Source organism: Heterodontus francisci, chromosome 10 (genome assembly GCF_036365525.1).
Source record: "Heterodontus francisci isolate sHetFra1 chromosome 10, sHetFra1.hap1, whole genome shotgun sequence".
In the NCBI taxonomy this organism is placed as follows: domain Eukaryota; kingdom Metazoa; phylum Chordata; class Chondrichthyes; order Heterodontiformes; family Heterodontidae; genus Heterodontus; species Heterodontus francisci.
In genome coordinates this window covers 74,224,581-74,249,467 of record NC_090380.1, presented here as the reverse complement: position 1 = coordinate 74,249,467, position 24,887 = coordinate 74,224,581, and the positions used below count along the sequence as shown (strand labels likewise).

The window sequence follows — 24,887 nt, the reverse complement described above, 5'->3', positions numbered from 1 at the left end:
GCCAGTCTAACTTTTTGCTTCACCTCCCCTATCAACTTATTGTATATGGCCTGGTTCTCACTTGAAGAATTCACCTGACATGCATCGTACACCCTCTTTTTTTGTTTCATCATAATCTCTATCTCCCTGGTCATCCAAGGGGCCCTGTTTTTGGTTCCCCTACCTTTCGCGATCATTGGAATGTGCCTAGCCTGTACCTGCAACATCCCTTTCCTAAAGATAACCCATTGTTCTGATACAGCTCTTCCTGTCAGTATTTGGTTCCAGTCTACCCTGGCTAGATCCCTTCTCATCACATTGAAATTAGTCCTCTTCCAATCTAGACGTTCTATCTTACTTTGTTCCTTGTTTTTCTGTATTATGAGTGTAAACCTTATGATACGATGATCACTCTTACTCACTTGGTCCACTTGGCTCACCTCATTTCCCAGCATCAGATCCAGCAATGCCTCCTTCCTAGTTGGGCTGAGTACACACTGATCAAGGAAGTTCTCCTGAACACATTTTAGAAATTCCTCCCCCTCCTTACCCTTTACTCTAATATTATCCCAATCGATATTTGGGTAATTAAAGTCCCCCAATATCACCACTCTATAGTTCTTGCACATCTCTATGATTTCCCTGCAGATTTGCTCCTCTATCACTCCCTCACCCTTTGAGGCCTATAGAATGACCCCAGTAGCGTGATCATACCCCTTTTGCTTCTCAGCTCTAACCAAATGAATTTTGTCCTTGCCCCTTCAAGGACATCCTCCCTTTCCAACACTGCAATGTCTTTCCTAATCAATACTGCTACCCCACCTCCCTTTATTCCTTTTCTATATTTTCTGAACATGTTATATCCTTGTATATTAAGCCCCCAGTCCTCGCCATTTTTAAGCCACCTTTACATTATTGCCACTACATTATATACACTGCTATTTGTGCTTGTAGCTCATCAGCCTTATTCACCACACTTTGTGCATTTACACACATGCATAAGTATTGGAATAAAAAGCCTCAACCAATGTCCAATGATAAATACTTTAAAATTCATGAAAGGGATATTTTTCACCTTTTTCCATTGTGCTGAAACTGAATCTAGATCCAAGAATTCCAATGACAGCACTCTAATGCAATCCTTTTAAAGTCAAGGAACATCAAAATGTGGATTTTGATTAGTGTTTGCGTGTTGTTTTATAGCTGCTGAAGCCATGAATACTTGTTACATTGCCAGCACATACTCCACCTGCTCAGTGGAAGAGATTTCAGCTGCAGCTCCAAATGGATTTCGATGGTTTCAGCTTTATGTCTATCGGAACCGTAAACTCTCAGAGCAGTTAGTACACCGCGTGGAAGCACACGGATACAAGGCCATCGTCCTAACTGTGGATGTCCCTTATACTGGCAAGCGGAGAAATGATATCAGGAACAACTTTAAGCTACCACCTCATCTCAAAGTAAAAAATTTTGATGGCATTTTTGAGGTATGGTTATTTCCCCTTTTAAAGGTATATCATGAGGTGAACTGATCCCAGCTAGGCTGGTAGCAGGGTCACACCAATTGGCTTGAGCACTATTGGAGGGGAAAGATGGCCAGGCTCCCAGATCGTGACTGCTATCTAGTAAATTCTGCTGAAGTGTCCATACGTGGATGTTGTTGAAGGCAGGATCAGGGTTGATTGAGATGGCTGTTAGCACTAGTACTTAGGCAAGGCAAGATGCTAATGAACAATAATTTGACAAAAGAGTTTCAGAAGAGAAGAGAATAAAAATTATGAATAAAATTGGCAATAAAAGGGAAAAATCATCTTCCCCTCTTCCCCAACTATTCTTTTCACACCATCTCCTCCTTGCCTCCAATATATATAGAGAATCTCAAGGGTTAAAGTTTGATAGTTGCGGTACCCATTTTTAAGGGAAGAAACAGGTGCTGAGAGGTACAATATAGAATCATAGAATGATTACAGCACAGAAGGAGGCCATTTGGCCCCTCATGTTTGTGCTGGCTTTCTGAAGGAGCAATTCACCTAGTGTAACTCCCCTGCCTTATCCCCATTAGCCCTGCACATTCTTCCCCTTCAGATAACAATCCAATTCCCTCTTGGATGCCTCGATTGAACCTGCCTGCACCACACTCTCAGGCAGTGCATTCCAGACCTTAACCACATGCTGCGTGAAAAAGTTTTTCCATGTGTCTCCATTGCTATAAGACCCTGAAGGGTCTTAACAGGGTGGATGTGGAAATAATGTTTCCCCTTGTGGAAGAATCGGGAACTAGGGGTCACTGTTTAAAAATAAGGGGTCGCCCTTGTAAGACAGAGATGAGGAGAAATCTTTTCTCTCAGAGGGTCGTGAGTCTTTGGAATTCTCTTCCTCAAAAGGCGGTGAGAGCAGAGTTTTTGAATATTTTTAAGGCAGAGGTAGATAGATTCTTTATAAGCAAGGGGATGGAAGGTTATCAGGGATAGGTGGAAATGTGGAGTAATCAGTTCAGCCATGAACTTATTGAATGGCAGAGCAGGCGCGAAGGGCCGAGTGGCCTACTCCTGCTCCTAATTCGTATGTTCGTATGTTTGTATGCTTCTTTTGCCAATCGGTGCCCTCTGGTTCTTGATCCTTCCATTAATTGGTATTGTGAATGTTTAAATAGATGGAGGTCACTTTCATTGCTGAGAATCTCTCCGGCTTTCCCTGCTGCCCTGTCTGATGCCACCTTCACCCTTGCTCCCTCAATGGGCTACCAGCACAGGGGCAGGCTGCATAGGGTAACCTCCTCAGTTCTGTGCATGCACCTGGTGAGCCTGGGTGCAAGGAACAGGAGTGCAATAGGAAAGAGGCGACATGCAGAATACAGTGAGGTGAGTATTCATTGAGTTAACTTGGAACGGGCATCATGGTGGCAGGAACCGGGTATGTATGAGATTGTCCTGTGCCTCCCTTGTGTGTCACTCAATGGCCCTCGCCTCCGGTACAAAGGCTTCATCATCCAGTGCTACATGCTCTGCATCCTCCTCCACATCCTCCTCGTCAGATGAGGAGTGGCGTTCAATCATGTCCTCTTGATGCAAGGCCTCTCCCCACCTCTGCAATGCTAGATTGTGCAGAGCACAGCAGAACACCACAATACACAAGACCCTCGCAGGGACATACTGCAGGGCTCCACTGGATCGATTGAGGCATTGGAATCTCATCTTCAGCAGCCTAATGGCCTGCTCGATGTTCACCTGGGTGGATCCGTGGCAGGTGTGTAACTTTACTCTGCTGCAGTACAAGGGTTCCTCAGAGGCATCAGTAGCCATGTCTTCAATGGGTAGCCCTCGTCCCCGAGAATCCATCCCTGAAGGTGAGTGGGGTGGGTGGTGGGGGGTGCAGAAAGGCTGCCGCACCGGGGATTGTCGAAGTATGTAGGCATCATGGCTGCTTCCTGGGAAGTGGGCACACACCTGCAGGATGCATTTTCGGTGATTGCACACCAGTTGTATGTTGATGGAATGAAAGGCCTTCCTGTTGATGAAAGCTGCTGGCTGCTCTGTGGGAGCCTTGATGGCCAAATACATGCCGGGCGAATCCAGCGAAGGCCCCGAAGCCGATGGCCCTCTCTGCATGACTGTCAGGGTTGGTCCAGTACTGCAAATCATTGCCGGCCCTCTTGAACAAGGCATTGGTCACCTCCTTGATGCAGTGATCGGCTGCTGCCTGGGATACCCCACCCATGCCCCAGTGGATCCCTGGAAAGATCCATAGGTGTAAACGTTGAGTGCCATGGTGATCTTCAGGCCCACGGTCATTGGATGTCCACCAAAGCACATGGGTCACAGCTCATTCTGCAGCATGGCGTACATTGGTGACAGCCTCCCTGGAGAGCTGCAGTCTTCACTGACACTGCTGCTTGGACATTTGGAGGTAGCTGAGGCGAGTCCAGTACACTCTCTGGCATGGATAAGCCCTTCTTGACATTGTCAGAAACTGTGGCTTCCCTACTCAATCTTCACTAGCTTGCCCAGCCACTGCCTGGCCCTGCCTCCCTTTGAGTCTCATGTGCAGCATGGACATCTACAAAGACGGTATATGAGAGCCATTCCAGCCAGTCGCTCCCCCTCCTGTGCGCTTTCCTTGGAGAGAGGACCTTGCCTTTGGAAACTTCCCTTTGCCACTACCCTCTGAACACAGGCTAATGCCCCTCAGCGCCCACCCTTGCAGAGAGCCCACCACCCAAAAAGGTTGCAACCCCTCTGCGCCCACCCTTGCCATGAGGTCTGCACCACTATTGGGCAAAGGCTGCCCCTCCCCCATTCCCCTTCCTGTATACAGCCAATGCTCCCCCTGGCTGCTTTCCATGGGCGGCACTGAGGCCTCGCCTCACTACCACCACCTTTAACCTGACGGGGATCAGAAGGCACATGATCCCAGTGCACGGTTGATTAAATTCAAAACCTTTCATGAAATTGGAGTGAGACCCATGCTAATGCATATTAAGTACCTGCTCAGCAATTCAAATTGCAGTCCCACCACATTGTAGCAGTAATGCCATCTTGGACCTTTCCCGCCGCCGACAAAATCCAGAACTGGCATCATGACGTCAGATTTCTGGCGAGCACGTCCCCTCCCGATTTTTCGGCCTCCCATGCCTCCACGCTCCTGCTGGCTGGATAAAATTCAGCCCTAAGTCATGAAAGTCAGTAAGTAGTTACTTCTATTCTGATTCAAAGATCTACTGTTACAAATAATCCTAGTCGTTGCTTAAAACCAATAATCTTAAATTCAAATATTTGTGTGTGTATAAACTAACTGTTTGCTTTTTTATGTCACGTAACTGATATTGAAATGCCACCTGCAGATAAAGTTTAGACAGCATTGATACACTCCTAAATCATCAGTCCCGATTGAGATAGAATTGAGCCAAAAGGGTTTAAAGTGCCTGGATGAATTCCACAGTTCCTACAACCCACTAGTTGAGTTTCCCACATAATTAAAGTCTCTTTGCACAACTACAATGTAACTATTCTTCTATCCAAACAGGATCATAATGAGGCAGAGGTGTATGGAGTACCAGCCAATTCTCTGGATCCATCCATCTGTTGGAAAGATATCTACTGGCTTCAGTCATTAACTCGCCTGCCTATAATTATTAAGGGTATTCTAACCAAGGAAGATGCAGAGCTGGCAGTGGAGCATGGCGTCCAAGGTATCATTGTGTCAAACCATGGAGGAAGGCAACTTGATGGAGGCCCAGCTACGGTCAGTTTATCTATCTAACTCTCTCACACACGCTCAATACTTCTTTTCTTCCTCACTTTCTTTAATCCATGACTAACTGTCCACCTTGAAGTGTAGCCATTGTTATTAAGTAGGCAAGTAAGGCAGCCAATTTGCACACAACAAGCTCCAACAAACAACAAATGAGATGAATAGTTAATCTACTTTGAGTGGTGTTGGTTGAAACAGGAACATTGGCCAGGACACCAACAGAACTCACTACTCTTCTTCAAACTGTGCCACTTTACGTCCAATTGTACAGTGTAGACAGTGCATCATTTTAACATTTTATCCAAAGAATGCCAAGTACAGACATCTACAACACTTCCTCAGTAAGACATTGAAGTATCAGTCTAGATTAGGTAAGATGGTTGTGGCGTTTGGAGTCCAATTATCTCAGCCTCAGGACATCACTGCAGGAGTTCCTCAGGGAAGCGACCTGGGCCCAACCATCTTCTGCTTCTTTGTCAATGACCTTCCCTCCTTCATAAGGTCAGAAGTGGGCACCTTTGCTGTTGATTGCACAGTGTTCAGTTCCATTTGCAACTCCTCAGGTAATGAAGCAGTCCGTGCCCACATGCAGCAAGACCTGGACAACATTCAGGCTTGGGCTTATAAGTGACAAATTACATTTGTGCCACATAAGTGCCAGGAAATGACCATCTCCAACAAGAGAGACTCTTCCCTTTGACATTCAATGGAATTACTATTGATGAATCCCCCACCATCAACATCCTGGGAGCTCACCATTGACCAGAACCTTAACTGGACCAGCCACAAACACTGTGGTGACAGGAACAGGTCAGAGCTGGGTATTCTGGATTTTATTTTATAATAAACCTCCTGACTCCCCAAAGTCTGTCCACTCACTGCAAAACACATGTTGGGAGTGTGATGGAATACTCCCTGCTTTCCTGGATGAGCGCAGCTCCAACAAAACTTAAGAAGCTCGACACCATCCAGGATAAAGCAGCTTGCTTGATTGGCATGCTGTCCAGCACCTTAAGCATCCACTCCCTCAACCACTATGCACCATGGCTGCAAGATGCACTGCAGCAACTCACCAAGACTTCTTTGACAGCATCTTTCAAATCCACGACATCTACCACCTAGAAAAACAAGGCGAGCAGGCATATGGAAACACCACCACCTACATGTTCCTCTCCGAATCACACACCATCCTAATTTGGAACTATATTGCTGTTCTTTCACTGTTGCTGAGTCAAAATCCTGTGTACCTACACCACTTGGACTGCAGCAGGTCAAGAAGGCGGCTGACCACACCTTCTCAAGGACAATTAAGGATGGGCAATAAATGCTGGCCTTCCTAGCAACTCCCATATCCTATGAATGAATAATGTAAAAAAAAAATGTATATTTCCTCCCATGATTTCCTACACTGATTTCCCTGTCACAGTAGCATCACTATGGGGAATTCCTTAAGGTAAAATTGACTGGCCAATAAGATTTATTCACTAACTCCTCACATGCCGAACAATGGAGATTTGTAATTCTTTTCTGTTTAAAAAAGTCATAATTCTGTAACATTTAGTTATGGTTAGAATTAGCTGGAAGAGATAGAAGAACTATTCAGTATAACTGGAATCTCACCACTAAGTAATTCATTATCAGCAAATTCCACTACATTAGAAAAATACTTTACTTCCAAACTGATTGATAGATTGAAAGACAGTGAGTAATACTTGTTTGAACGTTTGCAGATAGATGCCCTATCAGAGATTGTGGATACGGTACAAGGAAGAATTGAGGTTTATTTGGATGGCGGAATCCGTACAGGAAGTGACGTGCTCAAGGCTTTAGCTCTTGGTGCCAGGTGTGTTTTCATTGGCCGGCCTGTGGTTTGGGGCCTTGTCTACAAGGTAATTAATTGATGCTTTATGTGCATTTTCATTGCCAACCTACAACCTTTCCATTGCTCCCTGCTATAAAAAGTTTTGGAGATGCTTAGGTAGTCTGTTGGAGGTCAAATGGATTTTAGAACAGGGGATCAAATGTTTCTACATGATGGGAGGAGAATTGCTTCCTTGTCCCCTTCAAAGGTATTCCATACAAATATCTAATGAGGATTATGTTGCAAAACTGAAAGGATTTGTAGGATTATAAAATCCAACAGTGTAGTTTTTTTTGAATGAATACATTCTTTTCTCTGTGGACCCAATGACAGCAACTTCTGTTTATAAGCCACTGCTTACTTAAGAAAAAGTCAGTGTTTTACATGGGAGCACAGGCAGTGACCAAGCAGAAAGTAATGAAATTTAATACTAATTCCTCATAGCTTTTCAGTCCCATTGTGTTCTGATCATGAGCTATACATTTGCCATTCAGTGATCTCAAACCTCTCCTCTATATCTCCTTTCATTCCTTTGTTGCCAACTGTTCCTAATCTCCTCTCCTCTCCAATCCCCATTACCTCCCAATGCCCACTACTCTTCTACTCTTCATTACCCCGAACTACCCCCAAATGTTCACCACCGGTTCGCTCATTACTCGTTCAGCATGTCAGTACCCCCACTAGCCTCCCCAAATACTGATTATTCCCCATTCCCCACTCACCAACCCAAATTCTAACTGCCCCACTCTACCCACTCCAACTCCTTACTACTTCAATACCCCTAAAGCTCGCTGCTTCATTACTTCCTCCACCCGCTCAGTTGCTCACTGTCCCTGAAACCTCAGAGCGGCTACCTCTTACAAATTCTCAATACGTTCCTTCCAGTGACTCCCCACCTCCTCAACTCGGCATTGCCTTAAAACTCCAATGAATCCCTCTCACAAACCATGTCATCTCATTTACCAAAAGCAATGTCACAACACATTCACTTTCTGTAATCACTATGGGCAATTATCTAGTATTATACAGTAATATTCAGTTCCCAGCCTTGCTGGATAATTTCAAACTCCTATTAAATCAGTTGGAGAAGTTGGACTAAACGGACAGGGGAAATTTCCAAAGCAATTATGTAAATACTGCTCAGTCTTTGATTAGTACAAAGTGTCCGTCCTCTGAGGTGAAATAGATAATCTATGGGTAGAAATTACTCCATTTATCTCATGGATTATGTCATGCACACAGCTATGATTTTGCCTATGGAATGTCTGCAATGTACAGAGAAATTTCTAGCTAATAGAGATCTCTGAAAATACCAGCACCTGGAATTTCAATAGGGGTACTCCTGACCTACTTCTGTAACTTCTGCAGTAGATTGACAGAAACCGCATCCCACCGCACCCCCCCCCCCCCCCCCCCCCCCACCCTCTCACCCTGGAGAAATGGCCTTCCTCTGGGGTCTGCACCTTGATGTGTTGTGAAGGATTCCATACCCCTATAAACCTGAGAGGTATGCTGTCAGGAGTATTACTCCTGATATGACCACCTGGACCAGACAGGTCGAAAGGCTTCTTGGTTGGGGGTTGTGAGCCAGGCAACAGCCTGTTCATGTAAAAACAACCCAGTCACAGACTTGCAAATGTAAACAGAAACTGTGGAGAACCATGATGATATTTCGGAGTCAAATATCCTGCTCTGGACAGGCAGCAGTTGCTTTTGTTATATTATTTAAAAATCATAACTTTTTTCAAACCTGCATTAAATAATTACACCAAGAGACTGAAGTGGTTTATGAATGATATGCCAATCCCAAGATATGCTACTGGATTTCAACAGGCTGCGTGTTATTCTACAATAGAACAACCTCGTGACTTCTTACATTTCTACTGAACATTTTTCTTTTTGCTTATTTTAGCCAGCAGTAGTTTCATAAAGAGTGGGAACCCAAGTGATATTGTACTGTGCAATACCAGGATTTCTTTAAATAATTGATACAGGCTGATGGCATAGCTTTTACATACTAAAGCCTTTTGTACACTCAGCCTAAATTTGTGTTTTTGCATAACTGGCAGATGTAAATTTTGGAATTACAAAATTTTGACAGAAATCAATTTGAAAACATAAGTGTATTATTTTATCTTTAGGGAGAAGAGGGAGTCAAAGAGATTTTGCAGATTTTGAATGATGAATTTCGTTTGTCAATGGCTTTGGCTGGTAAGAACTTTCAGAAAGGTCATAGTCTTTGCTGACTGTGCAGCAGAATGAGTTAACACAATATGGAACTTGACTTGAAATGCAGCTCAGGCTGGGTAGTACATAGCGTTTGCTCGCTTGAGTGACATTTAAAAGTCCTTAGTGCACGGAACCTCAGTTTATTCAAATCTACAAATCTCCTCCACCCTCCAAAGATGTAGGTTTGGCTCAGCGGTAACACTGTTGCCTCTGAGTCAGAAATCCAAGTCCTACCCCAGACACTTGAGCACATGATCTAGGCTGGCACTTCAGTGTACTACTGAGGGCATCTGCATGGCACAAGTATGTTTCAGATGAGATGTTAAACTAGGTGGATGTAAAAGGTCCCATGGCACTATTCTGAAGAAGTCTAACATGCACACAAAACCATCACCATAGTTAAGAGATTCCAAACCAAGCTACTAAGAATTTTACAGAGGTTGTGATTCTGCTTGTCTGATGTAATGCATGATCTCTTCCTCTAGTGACACACCTTACTTACATAAATCCATAGAGTTTAGGCACAGAGCCAAGACTCCAATTATGCATGGGGATAATTCTGGAGTTTAACAAGTTAAAACCACACAGCTTACCAGTATAGAGCACTGGAAAGTATTCCAAAGCTTGCCCAGTCAGAAGCACCCTGCCCATGAGTTTAAGTGAGATTTTGACCCATTAGGATGTGAGTGCATACAAATAAATAAAGCTTATTTACTTTGAAGGGTCTTTGCTCTGTGCAAAAGGACATCCTTCATACGTCACTGGAGTTACACTAGAACTGGAATACAGGCTGGGAACCCAAGTTCAGAGATCACCTGGCTTTAAGACACTTGCATTGGTTGCCATTGATTCACATGGTGTTCTGTTGTGCATGGTGTAAGATTGTAGCATCAGCTTGTTTTTCATCAGTGTGAAATATATGGAAAGTAAAACACTACCTGTGGAGGAATCCAAAACTAGGGGCCAAAATAATTCAGGAGAAACTTCTTTCTCAGAGAGTGGTGAGAATATGGAACTTGCTATCATATGGAGTAGTTGAGGCAAATAGCAAAGATGCATTTCAGGGGAAGCTAGGTAAGTATATGAGAAAGGATTAGAAGGATACGTTGATAGGGTTAGATAAAGTAAGGTGGGAGGAGGCTCATGTGGAGCATAAACACCAGCATGGATCTGTTGAACCTAATGGCCTCCTTCTATGCTATAAATTCTAGGCAAAAGAAAAGAGGAGTTCCCTTGGTGTGTTGGCCATATTTTATCACAACATCTAAAACAATATCAGGTCATTTATATAATTGCTGTTTGTAGGAGCTTTTGTATGCAAAATAGGCTGTCTTGTTTCCTAAATTTCAACAGTGACTACAATTCAAAAAAGTTAAGTGGCTGTAAAGTGCTTTGAGATGTCCTGAGGTTGTGAAAGGCGCTATAGAAATGCAAGTGTCTTTCTTTCTTTTAGGCAGGAGTGATACATATCAACGAAGTTGCTGCCATATGCAATAAACTCACTTATCCATAAAAATGTATTTGTTCATTTTCTGCTAAATTTTCAAAAGGAGATTGGTTGTATATCCAGTAGCGTACAGTTCTGGCTATGTAACTAATCTTTACCTCAATATATTTGGTGGTACCAATAAAATGACCAATCGCATGGTACATAATGGAAAATACAGACCAGGAATGGAGCAATCTGGGTGGAGAATAGAAGGTGGGAAGCCACAGGGTATATGGAGTTAGGCCACAAATCAGCAGTAATCACATTGAAAGGGAGAACAGGCTGGAAGGGCTAAATGGCCTCTTCCTGTTCCTATGTTCCTTGAACAGTGAGGCAAAGAGAGAGCTGGAGCAGGATGGAGTGGGTGTGATACCTTAGTTGAAGTAAGAATTAAGCAAGATCAGTTTTCTGTTATCTGGCAGCTGGGATTGGGACTGACTTGTACGTCAGATTGGCAAAGGCATTCCTTGGGTTGAGATCAGGGACTGGCAATGGAGGAATCTCTAGGACTGAGGCTAGGAGTTGGGATATCCCTGGGACCAAAATCAGGAGCAGGCTATTCCTGAGACTGAGGTATTAAGATGAGGCAGTGATATGAACAGAGTCATTTCTAGAGCTGAGGTTGGGAGTGAAGATTTTGCTGAAGCTGAGGCTGGGAGCAGCCATTCCTGAAGTTGAGGCCAGGAACTGAGGGCTTTCTGAAGTTGAAGATGAGACAGAGGCTGGTGATAGCTGTTGGGGATGTTATTGTTTTAAATTACTTCTCAGGATTTGATCATTGCTGGCAAGGCCAAGCTTTATTGCCTATCTCTAGTTGCCCTTCAGAATGTGGTGGTGGGTCTTCTTGAACTGCTGCAGTCCTTGTGCTAAAGGGACTGCGAGAGTGCTGTTAGTTTGGGAGTTCCAGGATTTTTGACCCAGCGACGATAAAGACATGGTGATATATTTATAACATTTGGCATATTTGTATTATTATTGTCTATTTACATGCCTTTGTATATAATAACCTAGAAATTCTGGTTTGGCAGCTCTGGGGACACAGGAAACTATTCCTGCATCTGAATGGAGAGGTCTGAGGGGCCCCTCATATAGGAGCTGTTGCGCTGGCATTTGGGATTTGTACCATCCAGAATGCCAGGTGGTGGGTAGCTTGGTGGTTGGAGGGGAGGTAATACGAGCGAGGGAAGCAATAGATAGCTGGGTTAGGGGAAATGGTGGCTGGGGTGTGCGAGGATAGGCCATGGTCTTTTAGTGTGGGGTCAGGAGAAGCACACTTAGTGGTCCCGGCTCCACATTCAGGTAAGCATGGAGGCTTTCCTGCCAGTGACCAAGATGTGATGTGCGAGTTCAAGGTGTGCAGGACCCTAATTTGAATATACTACTCTGATATTCCTGACATGTACTCCTGCCACCAATGCATCTACCTCATCCAATACAGTGGGTGGTGCACTTCCAGCCAGAAATATGCTTCCTGCCTACCATATTAGAGGTTTGGTAGACCAATTAGCATCTGAGAAACGGGTGCCACACACCCGAATTTATAGGCCGTGTATTTTATTAATTCATTGACAGGACATGAGCATTGCAAGCTAGGCCAGCATTGATTTGTCCAGGATGGTGTCGAACTTCTTAAGTGTTATTGGAGCTGCACCCATGCAGGAAAGTGGAGAGTATTCCATCACACTCTTGACTTATATCTTGTAGATGGCGGAAAGGATTTAGGGAGTCTGGAATTGCGTCACTTACTGCCGAATGCCCGGCTTCTGACCTGCTCTTGTAGCCACAGTGTTTATGTGGCTTGTCCAGTTAAGTTTCTTGTCAATGGTGACCCCCAGGATGTTAGTGGTGGTGCCATTGAATGTCAAGGGGAGGTGGTTTAACCCTTTCTTGCTGGTGATGGTTATTGTGTGGTGCAAATAGCACTTGCCAATTATTAGTCCAAGCCTGAATGTTGTCCAGGTCCTACTGCATGTGGGCAGGGACTGCTATGTTATCTGAGGAGTTGGGAATGGAACTGAATGCAGTTCAATCATTAGTGAATGTCCTCATTTCTGACTTTATGATAGCAGGAAGATATAGATGAAGCAGCCGAAGATGGTTGGCCTAGGACACTACCCTGAGGAGCTCCTGCAGTGATATTCTGGGGCTGAGATGATTGGCCTGCAACAACCACCATGATCATCCTTTGTGCTATGTATGATGTCAAACAGTAGAAAGTTTACTCTTTGATTCCCATTAACTTCAATTTTACTAGAATTCCTTGATGCCACACTCAGTCAAATGCTGTCTTGATGTCAAGGGCCATCGCTGTCACCTCACCTCTGGAATTTAGCTCTTTTATCCAATGTCATACCCAGTGTAGGCATGTCCTACTCATAACTTTCAACATGGACTCCATTTGGCATAGCATCTTCTGGAACTGATTTTTCCTTTTGTCTTAAATGAACCATAATGGACATTAGAAGTGAACATGAACTGCAAAGATGGTCGCTGAAGGTCAGGTGACCTTGACTTGTATATTCAAGAACTGACTCACTGTCTGAGAGGCCAGAAGAATATCTCCCAGACGAAGAGGTGTCATCAATGCCTATCCTGAAATCATAGGAATACATTCCTGAATTGTATTGATTTCTCCCGAAACAAAGACCATTGTCTTATTCCCTCTTCAGGATGAGTGTCTTAGAACATTAAACAGGATGAGGCAAATCAACCCAGACCCCCACCATATTTGGAAAAGGAACTGTGATAAGTCACATGGTGGGGCAGTCAATTTGGTCTCCTTTTAAAAATCTTTAAAATACAGACTGCAGCAAAAAGGAGCCAGACAGACAAGGCAGTACCATCGTGCCTTAAAAGAACAGGAGACTACAACATCTTAGAGTCTCCGAACCTGTTCCTTTTCAAGTCCACCAGTACAGAAAACCAACCTGCTAGTAATAAGTCTACAAGCAACTAACTTGGAGACTTGCTGAAAATCCACCTTTTCGAGAGAATCCTGCAATTACTTTGATATACAACTCCGGCTATCGAGTCCACCTAACTACACTTCAGGAGTGAAAACACCTTCTTCACTGGGCCTGCAATACAGGCCATTTCCCCCAAGATGAGCCAAATCATGGTACTTAAGAACTATTCCTTTGCTTGTAATTTGTAAACCTGCATTATCCTTTTTAAAGGCTTTCTTTCTCAAGTGTGTGTGTATGTGTGAGTGTGTGACGTAGTGTTAGACTTTCGGGGTGAACATGTGAATAAAAATAATCCTTTTTATTTAAACGTGCTGCTGGTTATTCAAATTGGTCATACACACAGGGGTTAAGAAACACACACATCTTCCTTTTCAAAACACACTGATTACAAACCGAAAGGCACTGGATACTGCAAAGGCGATGGGCCCTGACGATATTCTGGCAATAGTACTGAAGACCTGTGCTCCAGAACTTGCCGCACCCCTAGCCAAGCTGTTCCAGTACAGCTACAACATTGGCATCTACCCGGCAATGTGGAAAATTTCCCAGATATGTCCTGTACACAAAAAGAAGGACAAATACATCTCAGCCAATTACCACCCTGTTAGTCTACTCTTGATCATACGTAAAGTGATGGAAGTTGTCGTCGACAGTGCTATCGAACGACAATTGCTTAGCAATAACCTGCTCGGGACGCTCAGTTTTGGTTCCGCCAGGGCCACTCAGCTCCTGACCTCATTACAGCCTTGTTTCAAACCTGGACAAAAGAGCTGAACTAAGAGGCGAGGTGAGAGTGACTGCCCTTGACATCAAGGCAGCATTTGACTGAGTATGGCATCAAGGAGCCCTAGCTAAACTGGAGTCAATGGGAATCAGGAAAAGCTCTCCACTGGTTGGAGTCATACCTAGTGCAAAGGAAGATGGTTGTGGTTGTTGGAGGTCAATCATCACTGCAGGGGTTTCTCAAGGTCGTATCCTATGCCCAACCATCTTCAGCTGCTTTATCAATGACTGTCCTTCAATCATAACATCAGAAGTGGGGATGTTCACTGATGATTTCACAATGTTCAGCACCATTCGTGACTCCTCAGATACTGAAGAAGTCCGTGTAGAGAGAATCTAACCATCTCCCCTTGACATTCAATGGCATTACCATCGTTGAATCCCCACTATCAACATCCTGGGCATTACCATTGACCAAAAACTGAACTGGAGTAGTCATATAAATACCTAGGCTACAAGAGCAGGTCAGAGGCTAGGAATCCTGCAACGGGTAACTCACCTCCTGACTCCCCAAAGCCTGTCCACCATCTACAAGGCACAATTCAGGAGTGTGATGGAATACTGTCCACTTGCCTGGATGGGTACAGCTCCAACAACACTCAAGAAGCTCGACACGATCCAGGAAAAAGCAGCCCGCTTGATTGGTACCCCATCCACAAACATTCACTCCCTGCACCACCGACGCACAGTGGCAGCAGTGTGTACCATCTACAAGATGCACTGCAGCAATGCACCAAGGCTCCTTAGACAGCACCTTCCAAATCCACGACCTCTACCAACTAGAAGGACAAGGGCAGCACATACATGGGAACACCACCACCTGCAAGTTCCCCTCCAAGTCACACACCATCCTGACTTGGAACTATATCGCCGTTCCTTCACTGTCGCTGGGTCAAAATCCTGGAACTCCCTTCCGAACAGCACTGTTGGTGTACCTACCTCACATGGACTGCAGCGGTTCAAGAAGGCGACTCACCAAAGACTTTCTTTGATAGGTAAATTGGCCATTGTAAATTGCCCCTAGTGTAGGTAGGTGGTAGGGAATATGGGATTAATGTAGGATTAGTATAAATGGATGGTTGATGGTCGGCACAGACTCAGTGGGCCGAAGGGCCTGTTTCAGTGCTGTATCTCTCTATGACTCTTTGACCACCACCTTCACAAGGGCAACTAGGGATGGGCAATTAATGCTGTCCTAGCCAGCGATGCCCACATCCCATGAAGGAATAAAAAAAAACGGACAGAAAAGGGACAAAGAACTGGAGTTTCCATTCTTTCTCAGTTGTGTCCATAACACCATGTTTGGACCAAGACTGTAATGAAATCTGGAGCCAAGTAGTCCTGGCAGAACCCAAACTGAGCATCGGTGAGCAGGTCATTGCTGAGTAAGTGCTGTTAGATAGCACTGTTGACAATAACTTCAGTCACTTTGCTGATGATTGAGAGTCGACAGATGCAGCAGGGCGGGGGTGGGGGAGGGGGCGGCGTTGTGGACGGGGAAATTGCCCAGATAGGATTTTTCTGACTTTTTGCGGAGAGAACACACCGGGGCATTTTTCCACGTCAGGTAGATGCCAATGTTGTAGCTGTGCTGGAACAGCTTGGCTAGATGCATGGCTTGTTCTAGAGCATGGGTCTTCAGCAATGCAGCCGGGATGTTTCAGGATCATAGCCTTTGCCGTATTCACTGTGCTTAGCTGTTTCATGATATCACATCGAGCGAAATTAATTGAATTAGCTGAAGACTGACTTCTGTGATGGTAGCGACCTCAGAATTATCATCCATTCGGCACGTCTGGCTGAAGATGGTTGCAAATGATTCATCCTTGTCTTTTGCATTCAAGTGCTGGGCTCCACTATCATTGAGGATGGGGATGATCATGGAGATAGTCATGGAGGTTCCTCCTCCTGTTAGTTGTTTAATTGTTCACCAGCATTCATGACTGGATCTGGCTGGACTGCAGGGCTTTTGCTGTTTAGCATGCATGTAGTCCTCTGTTGTAGCTTCACCAAGCTGGCACCTCGTTTTCAGGTAGGCCAGGTGCTGCTCCTGGTATGCTCTCCGACATTTGTCATTGAACCAGGGTTGGTCCCCTAGCGGGATTGCAGGAGCCTGCAGAGCGTTGAGTTTAAAGATTAGTGAAATACAATTGTGTTGCTGCTGATGGCCCACAGTCCTTCATGGATGCCCAGCTTTGAGCTGCTAGATCTGTTCTGAATCTATCCCATTTATCACCGTGGTAGTGCCACACAATATGATGAACATTATCCTCAGTGTGAAGATGGAGTCTATCCGCATAAGGACTGTGCAGTGGTCACTCCTACCAATACTGTCTTGGGCAGGTGCATCCGCAACAGGTAGGTTGGTGAGGATAAGGTCCAGTAGGTTTTTGCCTTGTGTTGGTTCCCTCACTACCTGCTGCAGGCCTAGTCTGGCAGATGTGTCCTTCAGGACTCGGCTAGCTCAGTCAGTAGTGGTGCTACCAAGTCACTTGGTGATGAACATTGAAGTTCCCCAACCAGTGTACTTTCTGTGCCCTTGCTACTTGCTACCTCAGTGCTTCTTCCAAGTGGTGTTCAACATGGAGGAGTATTGATTCATCAGTTGAGGGAGGATGGTTTGTGGTAATCAGCAGGAAGTTTTCTTGCCCATGTTTGATCTGATGCCATGAGACGTCATGGGGTCTGGAGTCAATGTTGCCAGCTCACAGGGCAACTCCCTCCCAACTATACACTGTTGTGCCACCACCTCTGGTGGGTTTGTCCTGCTGCTTGGACGGGATATGGGATGGTGATGGAGGGGTCTGGGCTGAAAGATATGATTCTGTGAGTATGAATATGTCTGATTGTTGGTTGACTAGTCTGTGGGATCTCTTTCCCAATTTTGGCACAAGGACGCAGACGTTAGTGAGGTAGACTTTGTAGGGTCGAATCTGATGCCTAGGATGATGCCAGGTGGTCTGTGCAGTTTTATTATTTATACTTTGCCATGCCAGTTTGGTACAACTGAGTGATTTGCTAGGTCATTTGAGAGGGCAGTTAAGTGTCAACCACATTGTTGTGGGTCTGGAGTCACACATTGGCCAGACTGGGTAAGGACAGCAGATTTCCTTCCCTAAAGGACATTAGTGAGCCTGATGGATTTTTACAACAATCTGGTAGTTCTGTCATCGCCATTACTGATATTAGCTTCTATTTCATTTTATTTCAGATTTATTTATTTAACTGAATTTAAATTGCCCAACTAGCAGGTGGGATTTGAACTCATGCCTCTGGATCATTAGTCCAGGTCTCTGGATTACTAATAACATAACCACTATGCTACCATTCCTGATTGTACTCAATGGAAGATGTTGATTTTGAAGATTTTGCCTGGAGTGGAGAGCACAATTCTGCCTGAACTGTCCAAGAAATGGAATTGTTGCCTCAGCAACCGTATGGTGATTGGATGATGACATGTTTCTCACAGAATCTGTCCTCTGCTGTGTGTGGGGGGTGGGGGAAGGGGGTTATGAATTGGGGTCATCGGCTGTGGTCTCACAAAAAAACGTCTGTTCATTCTCTTGAGACTGTCAATTAATGCAGACACTATTAACTAATTTGGCAGGGGAGAAGACCAGGAAGTTGCAGCAGAGAGGGGCGACAAGGTACATAGAAAACCAGAAGTAGAAATAGCAACAGAATAAAGAATAGTGTAGATAAAGCAGGAAATAGACAGAGGAAACAAGCAGAGTGGCATGCTTTTGGAATGCATGTGTTAATGCGAGGACTGCGACAAATAAGATTTATGAGCTGCAGGCACAAGTTGCCACATAGAATTATGACGTAGTGGCTATAACAGAAAGCTGGCTTAAACATGGGCAAGAATGGGATCTGAACATTCCTGGCTACAATGTATTCAGGAGCTCCCTGAGTGACCGAGGAAATAGAGGTGAAAATGAACATAAAAGGAGGTTTATGACAAATGGCAGGTAATGAATACAATAGAAAACCAGGAAGAATATAGAGAGTGCAGGGGGAAATTGAATAATTATTCAGAATTTTCCTGTTCATTAAAATGGGTGCTCAGAAAGTTGCATGCTGGCAAGCACAAAGTGGAAAACCCAACTGATTTGTATAAGTACCTGGCAGATATGTTCATGGGGACTGAATGTAACATGATATTTAATCCTGGCTTGTACCTTAGCCAGGAAATAATAATATATAGGTATACACAGGATACTCTTGCTTCCACGCTGCTAAAAGGTGGGTATTTTGTTCTGTCCAAAAGTAATAACATATACTTAATCTCCAGGGTGTTTATAAAGTCTGCATGCAAATTTAAATTTCAATAATTTTGATGTGCACATGATAGAAGCAAAAAGTAAATGACATATGAAAGTATAATTCATATAGTTTTAACACAATACAGTCCAAATTTCTAGGCTTTAACATAACCACCATATTTTGTGATACATCGTTCAATCCAATTTTCTAACTTGTTGAAAACATTCTCCAGTTGCTGCTGAACATTAGCACAGCATTATCAACAACATTAACAATATTATTATTAAAAAACTTTATGAATTATGTTTTCATATGTCATATACTGTTTGCTTCTATCATGTGTATATCCAAATTTATTAAAGCTTAAAGCTGCACAGGGACTTTATAAAAATGCTGTACAGTCACATACTGCACTACCCCATGTGTAGGATCCTTCATGTGTACCCTGGTAAAGTGTCATGCAAGATTACCAATGATAATATAACTTTAATGCACAAAATTTGAACTGATTGGTAAAACATGTCTTTAGATGACTGTGTTTTCTGAAGTGCACCTTCTGACAGCAGTTGTGAGTCAGCAATGAATTGATGCCACTTATGGCATCTTATACCAGTCAGAGAATTCGGCTCTCACTTCAGCCAGAAACTTTGTGATCGCACATGGCTCTCGTAGGAAATAAACTAAATTCTTTATGATTGTGCAGTGCATGGTATCAGCAATTAAATGCACTTTGGGACTTTTTATCTAGTGTCACCAATGTCCTGTCTCCGATGCAGGTTGCAGGAATATCTCCGAGATCAACAGGAACCTCGTTCAGTTCTCCAAGCTGTAGAATGATTCCTGAAATGAATTTAAGTAGCACATCTGAGTTTGGGGCACCATCACTGGAAGATCAATATCTAGGATGAAGAGATCATTTTGGACAAATTTGGACCTAATTGAAAAACACTGTAACCAAGGCAAATAAATAAATCAGAATATAGTAAATAACTTCTATTTCATAATGCAATAACTGTTGAAGTATGTCTGTTTGAGGAATAGTTCTCTTCTTGTTGACATGTATGAATGTTCTTTACTTGATCCCTTTTAATTACAGTATTGGCACCACTTGTTAAACCCATTTTAGAGGCTGTTCGGTCTGCAAGCCCCTCTACCTCCCTCTCTTCCTTTAAAGCTTTCTTTAAAATCCATCTCTTTAACCAATCTTAGGTCATCTTTCTAAACTTCCCCTTCTTTGGCACAGCATCCATTTTCCTCATACCACTATAAAGTGCTTTGGGACTTCTTTGTGTCAAAGGTGCTATACAAATGTGAGTTATTGTTTGGGCTGGAGCACGGCCATTGTGTGAAGCATAGATACATTTCATAAGCTAAATTCTGCCCTAAGCCTAAAGCTTAATGATGGAACCAGATGATTTGTTGTGCAAGTGGGACTTGATTATCATTACTCTTTCATCTTTATGACTTGAGTTTGACTCCAGCTAGAGGAGATGTGAATTTCCTTTCATGGAAGATTGGGTGGCAGTGTGTATCAGAATAATATAATTTCATCTCGGGAATCCAATATTCAGCTTTAATGTGATTTCCTCTGATTTCGAAAGGACACTATTTAAGGCATAAAATTGCAGCAAGTACACTATATTGTCAATACCTGTGTGAGAGTTAGCAATGAAATAATTCTTCTGATAATTGAGACTAAGATTATAATATGATCAAGAGATTCTGATAAGGTCATTAACTTCAGGGGGAAAGGTTGGACATTTACTACATTTATTGTCTACCTAAAATTGCACTACACCCCTGTAAAGCACTCCCAAACTGTAATCACATACATAAACATATTGGTGAGCTTTACTAGTTCTCTTGTAACCACTCAGTTAACACACCCATGATGTAATTTGCAAAATGGTTTACATTGCATGACAGAAAGTGTGATCTTTTCACATGATCAGAACAAACAGATTTACTAGAAAAAGATATCCTGGATATTCACAGTCCCATATGTATTTTAAAACTGTTGATACTTCCTTTTAGAACCATAATAGTGTTTGAAATTAAAACTCTTCAGACAACAATTAATTTATAATTCCTTCCAATTATTGGAAGTTACATGTACAGAGCGCAAAACAAATAACTAACATTGGAAACGGTTTGACAAGAGTAATCAGAATTTTTGAATGTTATAAGCTGTGATTTGGATTTTTTGTATTTGAGTATGTTGGATTTCACTGTGTAATTTTAGTTAAATTTATGAGACATGCTGCGAGTGAAGGTTGCTTTCAATCAAATTTGACATTAAGTTTAACTCAGAAATTTAGTTAGTTAAAATACTGTGTGTCTTCACACCTGGCTGACTGCAGTATTCTGAAAAGTAGCTTAAAGAATGAACAACTTACATTTCTATAGTGTACCTTCTGTAAGGAAAATGTCTCCGAGCAGTCTACTGAATAGAAGAAATGTGGTTACTGGCCAGCAAATAATAAAGTAGAAAATCGCCAGTGTGTGGTAGAGGGAGGTGAGCAGAAGTGAAATCAGTTAGAGTGGGTAATTTGAGAAGTCTTTTGAAATCGGGGGAAAGGTGACAAGTAGAGTGATTTAGGAAGGGAGTTCCAGAGGGAGGGGGAATTATGGCTGAAACATTGAACATTGATGGTAAAGTGGAGAAGCTGGGGTACATAGAGTGGAGTGGTGATGGAGGAGCAGAGGGTGTATGAGCAACATCGGACTAGAGGAGATACGTCGCTGAGGTAGGGTGGGGGAAGCCATGGAGGTATTTGAAATTGAACCAGGGATTTTAAGGGTCAATTCGCCAAGGCAAATGGAGCCAATGAAGTTTGGGGAGAGCAGAGGTGGGAGGAGTGCAGGATTTTGTGAAGGAAAGAGTGCAGCCTGCAGCATTTTCAGTTGAGCTAAGTGAAGAAAGCCCAATGTTAACTAGTGTTACAAAATGGTTTATCATTTAGTGAGATCGCAAATACCCGAAATATTTTATAATTTGTAGATGCCACATTTTAAAACATTTTTCTTCAGATAAAGAATTATGGTGCTGTTGAATTATCATTATCCATAGATTTATTTCAATCATTTCTACATCCAAAATTTATTTAAGGATATCTCCAAATTATGGTTACTGCAACTACAGTTGCTGGTCAGCTGAAATGATGTGTTTGGAATGAATCTGCTTTGCCGCTGGAGCATTATTTTTTCACTTTGAAATATCTTGTAATTAATCCATCCATAAAAACAGTTTAATGGTATATTTGAGATGCAAATGTTAGTGTACTGTGGGCCAAGTTGTATTTCTAAAGAACATCAGTGCCACTTGCAGGACACAAATGGTAGTACATGGTCAAACAGTCCCGTAATAATGCAGACATATTTTGGAATATTAAGACATGCGACTACAATTAACATGGCATTTTTTGTGATATTTTGTTGTTTTGATGATGCAGAAGATATCATGCCTGGAAATGTATAATCTGATGTGATGGATTACATCAGATAATAATTCTGCCATGTTTAGTGAGGGAACAAGTGTTTAAGTACAGCAACTTCACACCCTCACATGGATATTAATACCAAGTCTAGCAGTGAGGTATTATTATAGTGCAGCCCATAGGGGTGCAACAATTTCTGGTTTCTGCATTTAACTGTGTAGGTGCAGACTGAGGTTGCTATCCAATTTACTCCATAATAATGGTGAGCACTGTTAGTCTCAGTATTATTCTCAATGCAAAATCAGGGCAATTGAATTCAGTTTTACAATTTGTCATACTGGCATTATCAACTCACCACCTCTGGCTTGCTAGTTCAACACCATAACCACTACAGTACCACTGCAGACCCTTTCCATACACCAAAAGGGGTGCAGAATACTATCCGTTTTATGGATCAATCCTGCAGTAATGAGAGGCCTCTTGGAAGCTGTGTATTGCCCCCCTCCCCCACCTACCAAAACTAATGGAAAATCTACTAACTCAATAGTACTGAAACATTCCCCACTGATGATACCAATATTGTAATCACTTCAATAAGATAATCTGCTCCAAACAGCCTGCTGATCATATACACTGTGGAAATAAGATTGCATAGAATCATAGAATAGTACAATATAGAAGGAGAGCATTCTACCCATCGAGTCGGCACCGGCTCTTTTGTAGAGGAATCCTGTTAGTCCCAGTCTCCTGCTCTTTTCCCAGATCCCTGCATTTTTTTGTCTTTCAAGTAATTATACAATTTCCTTTTGAAGGCTGCTATTCAATCTCTATCCATCAAGCTCTCAGTGCATTCCAAATCCTAACCACTCATTGCATAAAAAAAGCTTTTCCTCATAACTCCCCTGGTTCTTTTGCCAATCACTTTAAATCTGTGCCTTCTTGTTTATTGACTCTCCAGCCATTGAAAAGAGTTTCCCTTTATTCACTATATCTAAACCCTTCCTGATTTTAAACACTTCTTTCAAATCACCTCTTCGACTTCTCTGCTCTAAGGAGAACAACACCAGCTCCTCCAGCCTATCCATGTAACTGTTATCCCTCATCCCTGGAAACATTTGAGCATAAACACTCCCAAGTCTCCCTGTGTTTGTGCTCCCTTTAAAATTTTGCCATTGAGCTTATATTTTCTCTCCTCATTCTTCCTACCAAATGTATCACCTCAAACATTTCTACATTGAATTTCATCTGTGAGCTACTGAGACTATATATGAACCATTCATGGAATATGATTGCAATATTAAGCTCAACACTCCTTCCAGACACCATATCATCAGGTCAATCTTAATCATCAGGGCTCTGCCCTACTAGTTTATTTCTCTGATGGTGCAATTAGACTCTGCATCCCTGAGATCTCTTCATCAGAACAATTACATCATAACTAATGAATATTTATTTATCATTAGAATGATAGAATTGTTACAACACAGAAGGAGGCTATTCAGCCCTTCATGTCTATGCCAGCTGTCTGCAAGAGCAACTCAGCTAGTCCCACTCCCCTGCCTTTTCCCCAAAGCTCTGCAAATGTTTTCTCTTCATATAATTATCAAATTCCCTTTTGAAAGCCAAGATTGAATTTGCCTCCACCACATGCTCAGGCAGTGCATTCCAGATCCTAACCACACGTTGCATAAAAAAATGTTTTTCCTCATGTCGCCTTTAGTTCTTTTGCCAATCAGTTTAAATTGGTATTGTCTGGTCTCAGCCGTTCTACCAATGGGAACAGTGTCTCCCTATCTACTCTGTCCAGACCCCTCATGATTTTGAACACCTCTATCAAATGTCTTCTCAACCTTCTCTGAGGATAACAGCCCCAGCTTCTCCAATCTATCCACAAAACTGAAGCCCTCATCCCTGGAACCAATCTTGTAAATCTTCTCAGCACCCTCTCTAATGCCTTCACATCCTTCCTAAAGTCTAGTGTCCAAAATTGGACTCAAAATGCCAATTGAGGCCTAACCAGCGTTTTATAAAGGTTCACCATAACTTTCTTGCTTTTGTACTGTTTGCCCCTATTTATCAAGCCCAGGATCCTGTATGCCTTTTTAACCACTTTCCCAACCTGCCCTGCCACCTTAAGTGATTTATGCACATATACCCCCCAGGATCTCTCTGTTCCTGCACCCACTTTAGAATAGTATCTTTTTTTATATTGCCTTTCCTCATTCTTTTTAACACAATGTATCACTTCACACTTTTCTGCATCTGTCACATGTCCACCCATTCCACCAGCCTGTCTGTGTCCTCTTGAAGTCTATCACTATCCTCCTCACAGTTCACAATACTTCCAAGTTTTGTGTCATCTGCAAATTTTGAAATTGTGCCCTGCCCACCCAAGTCTGGGTCATTAATATAGATCAAGAAAATCAGTAGTCCTAGTACTAACACCTAGGGAACCCAACTGTATACCTTCCTCCAGTCCAAAAAACAACCGATCATGACTACTCTGTTTCCTGTCACTCAGCCAACTTCACATCCATGTTGCCACTGCCCCTTTTATTCCATGGGCTTTAACTTTGCTGGCAAGCCTATTTTGTGGGACTTTATCAAACGCCTTTTGGAAGTCCAGG

At 43.0% G+C, this 24,887-nt stretch overlaps 1 protein-coding gene across 17 annotated transcripts in view; it reads left to right on the top strand.

The window, feature by feature from the left end:
• The window catches only part of hao2 (hydroxyacid oxidase 2 (long chain)), a 68,593-nt gene extending 48,780 nt beyond the window's left edge, over positions 1 to 19,813 (top strand). For 11 of the 17 annotated variants that reach the window (XM_068040765.1, XM_068040766.1, XM_068040764.1 and 8 more), the window contains 4 exons: positions 1,183 to 1,466; positions 5,002 to 5,220; positions 6,960 to 7,118; positions 19,600 to 19,813. In XM_068040765.1, coding sequence (XP_067896866.1) covers positions 1,183 to 1,466; positions 5,002 to 5,220; positions 6,960 to 7,118; positions 19,600 to 19,731 — 794 coding nt within the window. In that variant the 3' untranslated portion in view covers positions 19,732 to 19,813. Of the gene's footprint in view, positions 1 to 1,182; positions 1,467 to 5,001; positions 5,221 to 6,959; positions 7,119 to 9,231; positions 9,302 to 19,599 lie in introns of those variants that run through there. The other 6 variants (XM_068040778.1, XM_068040774.1, XR_010975840.1 and 3 more) reach the window with 5 other exon arrangements.
• Positions 19,814 to 24,887: the final 5,074 nt, after the last annotated feature.